Raw genomic sequence first — 7328 nt, forward strand, 5'->3', positions numbered from 1 at the left:
CCCATACTTTTAAGCAATTATATCTAGAGCTAGTGCGTATTCATATAAATTAACTACAAATTATTTCATACTTTTCACTGCAACTTTTTCGAAGTCGGTTAAATTTTTTTCCAAAAAATGATTTAATTTCAATATTGTCTGTTTTCTACTCTACTGTCCATCCGCGAGAAGAAGGTCATGCAAGTGCTTACATTTACTCGTATTTACTACTCGTATTTACTTCTCGTTTACTGTACCTCTGTAGCAGAACGGGGACGTAAACATTTGTCTAGCCCTTTTCTTGCGGACGAATAGTACATGTATTGGCATAAATAGTCACTTGCAGGAATCCCTATTTTGGCCGGACATGTTATCAGTTTTGTGGGAATTCCAACACTAACAACTGTGACTACCGAGCGAATGAAAAACATTCGTCAGTCTTGCCTTGGAACGTGTGTGTCCTACATTAATTATATACTCGTACATTTTAAACAATCTAATTTCATTTGATTTGAATATTGCCTGTAAGTTCACATATGTTTGACTTGTCTGAATGTCTAGGATGTCTTCTACTAATAACCCACTCCGAGCAGGTTAACCCGCTAATCTGCGGTGCAGGGAGGCCGCGCCCCGCAACGCTACATCTCGGCGACCGCATTTCTAGCATACCCAGGGTCCCCGTTCCGGGTAGCGCGACTGTCAGGGGTATCGGCATTGAGCTTGCCGTCCCCCTTATCCTGTCACCATTCATCCTCGGTGATCACCTGGCGGCAGAGGTTGTCTACAACCGTCCCCGGCGCCAGCTAACATCATTAGTCCGGGGGCCCGACGACACGACCTTAACCAGGTCGCCGCCTCCCCCGGTTCCATCGAGCGAGATCGGTGAACTCCCGATCCCGCTCTGCGGCCTGCGAGATAACCTCTTCGCAGAAGGAGACCACCGCCCTCCAGTTCGTCTCGCTCTCCAGGATGGCTCCAACTACTGCTGGGAACGAGAGGTGATGCCCGATTTGGGCCCGTAGGACTCGACGCTGCGCTGAAAGGGCGGGGCATTCCTCCAGCTGTGCTGCGCCGAGTCCTCCTCCTCGCCACTGGCGAGTGGTGGCGGGCTGCCGCCACTTCCTTCCCTATGCGACACAGGTAGACACCGAAGCAGCCATGTCCGGTGAATACCTGCGTCGCCGGGTAGGTGAGCCTTCCTTGCCGCCTCTCCCGCCACTTTTTGAGGTGCGGCAGGAGGGCCCCGGCGACGCGCTCGCCGGCGTGGGAGCTTAGTTCCAGTCGCCAATTCGCGAGCGCCAGTCGCCAGGCCTGGCGTTCGAATTCCTCGACCGTCTCCGACTCTGGCTCAGGCGGAGTCCTCCGAACGAGGCGGGTAGCCTGCACGCACGCATAGACTAACACGTGTGTAGCCGCCTGCAGTTCGAAGGGTATTTCACCCGCCAGAGCCTGCGCCGCCACGTAGGAGATGGTGCGGTACCCGCGGATAACCCTTATGGCCATTCGCCTCTCCAGCCGGCGCAGGAGTTGTATAATGCGCCAGCTGGGCATCGCGTCCGAGGCCCGCCATGAAACCATATAGCCTCGGTCTTTTCAGGGGTCACACGAGGGCATAGCCCGAGGATCCTTGCGACCACCATCTCTGCACGGCTGATGGTCCCCTCAAAAGTGCTCCCGACGGCGACCACTAACGTGACGTCTGCAAAGCAGACAAGTCTGGCGCCGTCGGGAAGCGAGGCCCGCAGGACCGCATCGTAGCCGAGGTCCCACAACAACGTGCCTCAAACCGAGCTCTGTGGGACCCCACGGTGCACCTCCCACCATTCGATACCGTTTTTTTTTTCGTTTTTACGTGAGGAAATGCATTTACGCACACCCCCTCATATGGAGGGGGTAGTGTGGGACTCGCCCCTTGATTTGACATCAAAGGAAATACTAAAACCTCACGGTGGCCGGCTCGGCGCGTTGGGGAGGGGCACCGGGATCTCGTACCTACGCTACCGGTGTCCCCCCCCCGCGCCTCTCCCCCTCAACGAAGGCAGGAGTGCCATCTCCGGTGGGGAGTGAATACCTCCCCACCAATACCTCTTACGACAAGCAGGGATTACTATGGGCGTATTCTGTTCCCCGACCCATAGGGAAATATGCCGCTATGGGGCCAACGGCCGCCCGCGGCACAAGCGCCGGGCATATTCCAAAAAAGAGGGGGGGGGGGGGCAGGCCCCCCCCCCCCCCCGCCCATGCTCGGCGGCCCTGCTGACAGTCGGCGAGCCAAAAGCTTGAGCTCGCCGACTACGTGTGCAGGGCCGCCCTACGCGGCAGACTGCCAGGAGGAGGTGAGGGTTTACGGGGGGGGGGGGGGGACCAGTCCCCCCTGCGGCAGGGGCGGCAGCTAGCCGCCGTCGCCTGGCCCGCCTCAACCTCCTCCTCTCTATGCGAGCGGGATCGGTGCGCTCCCGATCCCGCTCGTCATCCTCCTTCCGCGAGACAGTAGTCTCTCGCAAGAAGGCCGGGCGCTCCTTCAGCAAGTGCTGCGCGGAGTCCAGCTCCGCGCCGCACTGGTGGCACGCGGGCGACCCCTCCGCCCCCACCTTGTGCAGGTACTCACCGAAACAACCACGTCCGGTGAGCACCTGCGTGAGCCGGTAGGTCAGCCGCTACCGTCGTCTTTCGGGCGGCGCCGCTTTCCAGGAGCTGGCGCTGCCACTTTTCGCGGGTCAGCTGCCACCTTTGGCACCGATACACGTCGGCGTGTTCCTCCACTTGGAAATCAAAGGGGACGACCCTCGCTAGGACGGCCGCCGCCTCGTGAAAGATCGTGCGATACCCGAGCGCGATCCTGATGGCCATATGCCGCTGCACGCGGCGCAGCAGGTACCGTCCATGACGGCAAGCCACCAGGTCGCGCGCCCATACGGGTGACCCGTATAGGGCCATGGATCGCACGACCCCCAGGTAGAGGCGGCGGACCCCTTCTTCCGGCCCCCCGAGATTGGGCAGGAGACGACCCAACAGAGTCGTCACCGCCTCAAATCGGGGGATCAGGCGGTCAAAATGCCCCTCCCAGCGCCACCGGCTGTCCAGGTCAAGGCCCAGATACTTCATCCGGCCTTCGACCCGGACAGTTGCATCACCCACGCGGATCCAGGTCTGGGGGACCCGCCGCGTCAGAGGTAGCCCATAAAACATGACTACCTCCTTCTTTTGCGGCGAGATCCGAAGCCCCAGAGCCTGGATCCTCGCGACCACGATCGCCGCCGCTAGTTCCGCAAGCCTGTGGACCCTGGTCCCATCCCGACCCACCGCGATGATCAATGTGTCGTCTGCGTAGCAGACCACAAAGATACCGGGTGGGAGGAGTCAGCGCAACACCGAGTCGTACCCCAAGTTTCATAACAGGGGTCCTAAAACGGACTCCTGGAGCACGCCTCGGCTGACCCTCTGACGTATCGGCACCCCGCCTCTGCCAGGGTATTCGATCCACCTGTCCGACAGGTAGTCGGGTAACACGACCCGTAGATATGGAGGCACTCCGTGTTCTCGGAGCGCCTCCCGGATCGTGCCCCAGGGCAGGGTGTTAAATGCGTTGGCGATGTCGAGACTAATCGCCAACGCCACCCCACCCCGGGAGACCGCCCAGCCCGCGAGAGCATGAACGTGGTCGATCGCATCAAGCGTCGACCGGCCCTCGCGGTAACCGTATTGGCAGCCAGACAACTGCATATTCCCATCGGACAGGTCCCTCGAGAAGCGGGCAGCGAGCACACGCTCGAAGAGCTTGCCCGCCTCGTCGAGGAGGCAGATCGGCCGATACGCGGAGAGCGAATCCACGGGCTTTCCCTTTTTCGGGATAAGGACCATCCGGGCCTGCTTCCAGGCCAGCGGAACCCGCCCCGTCTCTAGGCAGCCGTCGGGCCCTGGTGCCGTATTCCTGGTCACCATTCGCCCGACGGCCATCCCGAGCTCCCCCTCGGTGACCCCCAGGCCGGCGGACCAGTTACTGGCCTCCTCCGGCAGGAGCGGCCGCGGACCCTCCGGATCTACCAGAAAAAGGGTATCCACGACACGCTCCAGAACGGGGGGTCGAGGAATTCCATGACAGGAGGGGCGGCCGGGCGCATGCGGCCCAGCACAATGCGGTAGGGCCGCCCCCATGGATCCTTGTCCAGAGTCCCAAAGAGCTCTCCCTAAGCGCTCGCCTTGGCCCTCCTGATGGCGCGCTGGAGGTCCACCGTGGCCTCTCGGTAGACCTCATACAACGCCGCCTCCTTCGCCGGGTCGTGGTTCCGTCTCCGGCGGACCCTCGTGAAGCGACGTCGCGCCGCGCTGCATGTAGCACGCAGCGCGGCAATCTAGTCGCTCCACCAGTAAGCGGCTGGCCTCGGGAGCTTCCTGGCTCGGGGCATGGCGGCGTCGCAAGCCGCCGTCAATGACTCCCGAAACCAGTCAGCTTCCCGATCGACGTCCGCGACCGGTCCAGCCGTACCAACACGGGTACTCTATCCAACTGTCGCTCAGATAGGCCCCTGCCTCAGATAGGGAGGCACTTGATGGTAAATTAGTGCCCCCTTATGGCTTTTCAGAGCAGGATGTTAAAAGCGTTCACTATATCCAATGATATCGCTATGCACACCCCGTCCCAGGTGACTGCACTCTGAGAGGGACCGGACGCGCTTAATAGCTTCAACGGTTGACCGGCCCTCTCGGAAGCCGAATTGGCAGTCAGCCAGATTGGGACCAACATCTTCCCCATCTCGTCCAGGAGCCATACTGGCCGGTACGCGGAGGGAGAATCCGCGGGCCTTCCATCCTTGCTGAGGGGGACCATTCGCATACACTTCCAAAGTCGGGGGAATACACCCGACTCCAAACAGGTGGAGAACAGTGCCTGCACTTTCCCGTACAGGACGCTCAGGGCCAAGGCCCAGACTCTGCCGGTTATCCCATCCGGTCCCGGGGCGGAATTCTTGCCTCGGAGCCACCAGATAACCGCGGCCATCTCCCCATCCCTGACCGCCACATCGGGATGCCGCTCAACTTCACGGCCCACCGTTCCGGGGAATGGTCGGGTTGCCTCCCCGCCAGGGGGAAGAAACGCGATCACGACACGCCCAAGAAATTGAGGGTCTAGGCTCTCCGTGAGCGGGGGCGCCAAAGGGCGAAGCCGCCCCATCACCATCTTGTCCCATGGCGCCCCCATGGGTCCCTGTTCAGAGAGCCGAGGAGATTCTTCCACGCCTGGGCCTTAGCCTGTTTAATGGCCAGCTGCAAGGCCACGACGATCTCGCGGTAGATCCAAATCTATCCAAATCTACGCGTCTTCACCATCGAGCGCGGACGTACTGGCGTCGCAGGCGTATGCATTCAATGCGTAAATCCGGAATGTCGCGCTACCACCGGTCGGCCGCCTTCCTCGGGACAGTAACCTTCCCTTTATTAACTGGGTTGAGGTTAGGATTCAACAGCGGTTCGAATTCCTGGTTAGCACGCGGTGGTATGCTTCGGCAATCTCTATACACGTGATCTTACATACTGTCTCATTGTTAATCTCCCATACTCGATTCCTAAACACTTTATTTCGTCGAATTGAAGCGTTACGTTAGCGATGGGACCACCGACCGTGTCTATCGATGGTGTCAGTCACCGAACTACGATAAGGCGAAACCTAAACATCTAGGAACCATTCCGGACAGGATATTATTGTTTAAACGTTATGAGAAGAAATCAACCACAAACCATGGTTATTCTTAATAATCACGTGGTACGATTTTTTCTCCTATCCTCAGACCAAATGTCCCGAATTTGGGGTATAATTACGCCTGGACTTCAGGGGCTCGTGTTAGCTCAGTTTTTCAGCTAGTTCAATTTCCGAGTTAATCCAGTTTCTTTTTGTACGTTAGGAGTTCAATTCATTCATTTTCAGTTACCATTCTTCTTTATTCATAGGCCGAGTGATAGTGTCACGTCCCGGATTTCAGATTTAAAAATCTGTCGCCCGTTTCGATCAAATGATGCTTGCCTTTTGTCCCACGCCCCTTTTAAACGACTCGCGTCCGGACGGGATCTTGATCCGTATTGAGTTCACCCTCGCGATTACTATTTATTAGAATATTTTAAGTTTTCGGACTTACTACTTGGTGAGGTCGAGCACTGGATATCCAGTCGGATGGGGAGCTGAACCCCTACGTAGCGCGTCCCCGGGTTGCGGATAAGGAAAGCTCTCTGGCAGGGTGGATAGTGGCTGAGAGGCCGCTTCCACTTCGTTGGGAAGTCAGAGCGGAAGCCCCCGCGGACAAAACACTGGTATGAATGTGTGTGTGAATGGGCTGCGGTCGGTATCTCATGGATATTCCCGAGAGACTAGCCAAAGGGGGAGTAGTAGTTCCCCGACCAGGGCGGAGAGTGATGTTAGTACCTGACCTCTGCGATAGTCATAAGGGTAAGCGTAAGTCCGACGCACCTCGGTGCGTCGGCAAAGATCCCGTGAACCCGCATGTTAAACGTGGGAGAACCGCTTACTTAGCCGCTGACTGGCGCCAATCTCGGGGTTGAAGTGGGATTACCGGGCGCAGGAATGGTGGCTTACCTGATCAGTATTGCCTCACACCCTGAGCTGCGGGGTGTAAACCGTAGCACCGTCTAGCCCGAGGTTTGGGTGACGAAAAACCTTTAGCATCATTTGTGGCGCGAGCCTATCCCGTAACATTTTTCATAGATTCACTCCGGCTTCGATAGGGTGTGACCGCCTGACAAACCACTTCTCGGTTGCGGTGTCGTTTAACGATAGGGTTTATTTACCGGTGGAAGGTCCCCTACTGCGGTAGGGGTGGCATGAAGCCCGAAGCCGAGGAATATACACATACATACATTGATAATCTAAAACACAACAAACAAACCGTGGTAGGAGGGTGTGCAGAGGGAGGTGTTGGAGATGTGTCTCGTCTCGGCGACGCAACACCTGTTGTGGTGCTAAGACGATCCACGACGTCGGCGGTTAATGGCACAGCCGCAAGGGGTGGCAGAGACGGAGATCGGTCCCCAGTGCGGGCGTCGGACAATGGGGAGACGCGACCTTCCCCAACCCCTTTGCCGTCCACCTCCGCAGAGGTGACGCCAGAGGAGGACGGAGGGCGGCTCCGTAGTGAAGCTACGCCCCTGAAAGAGGGCTCTAGGCGGCTCCGCAGCGGAAAACGCTGAGCACCACGTCGTCTCTCGGACAACGAGGACGAGGAGGGGGGAGACTCGGACACATCCCTCGAGTCCGCTACATCGATGACGAGCGGCTGCTCGTCATCAATGAAAAGGGGCAAGTGTGCAGCCGTGAAGGATTTTGTACGCTCGGTGGAGGC

At 58.2% G+C, this 7328-nt stretch overlaps 2 protein-coding genes across 2 annotated transcripts in view; both read right to left on the reverse strand.

The window, feature by feature from the left end:
- LOC128889223 (uncharacterized) overlaps positions 1 to 1971 on the reverse strand; it is a 240123-nt gene extending 238152 nt beyond the window's left edge. Inside the window, exon 1 of the mRNA XM_054146674.1 lies at positions 1811 to 1971. The gene's annotated coding sequence lies outside the window, so the exon portion shown is untranslated. The remainder of the gene's footprint in view (positions 1 to 1810) is intronic.
- LOC128889604 (uncharacterized) lies at positions 959 to 1530 on the reverse strand. Its single transcript, XM_054147337.1, has 2 exons — positions 1184 to 1530; positions 959 to 1106 (listed from the first exon to the last, which is right to left on the reverse strand). Exons 1-2 carry the CDS (start codon positions 1528 to 1530, stop codon positions 959 to 961), a joined length of 495 nt encoding a protein of 164 aa, XP_054003312.1.
- Positions 1972 to 7328: the final 5357 nt, after the last annotated feature.

The sequence above is a fragment of the Hylaeus anthracinus genome, unplaced genomic scaffold, assembly GCF_026225885.1.
Source record: "Hylaeus anthracinus isolate JK02 unplaced genomic scaffold, UHH_iyHylAnth1.0_haploid 11997, whole genome shotgun sequence".
NCBI classification, from domain to species: domain Eukaryota; kingdom Metazoa; phylum Arthropoda; class Insecta; order Hymenoptera; family Colletidae; genus Hylaeus; species Hylaeus anthracinus.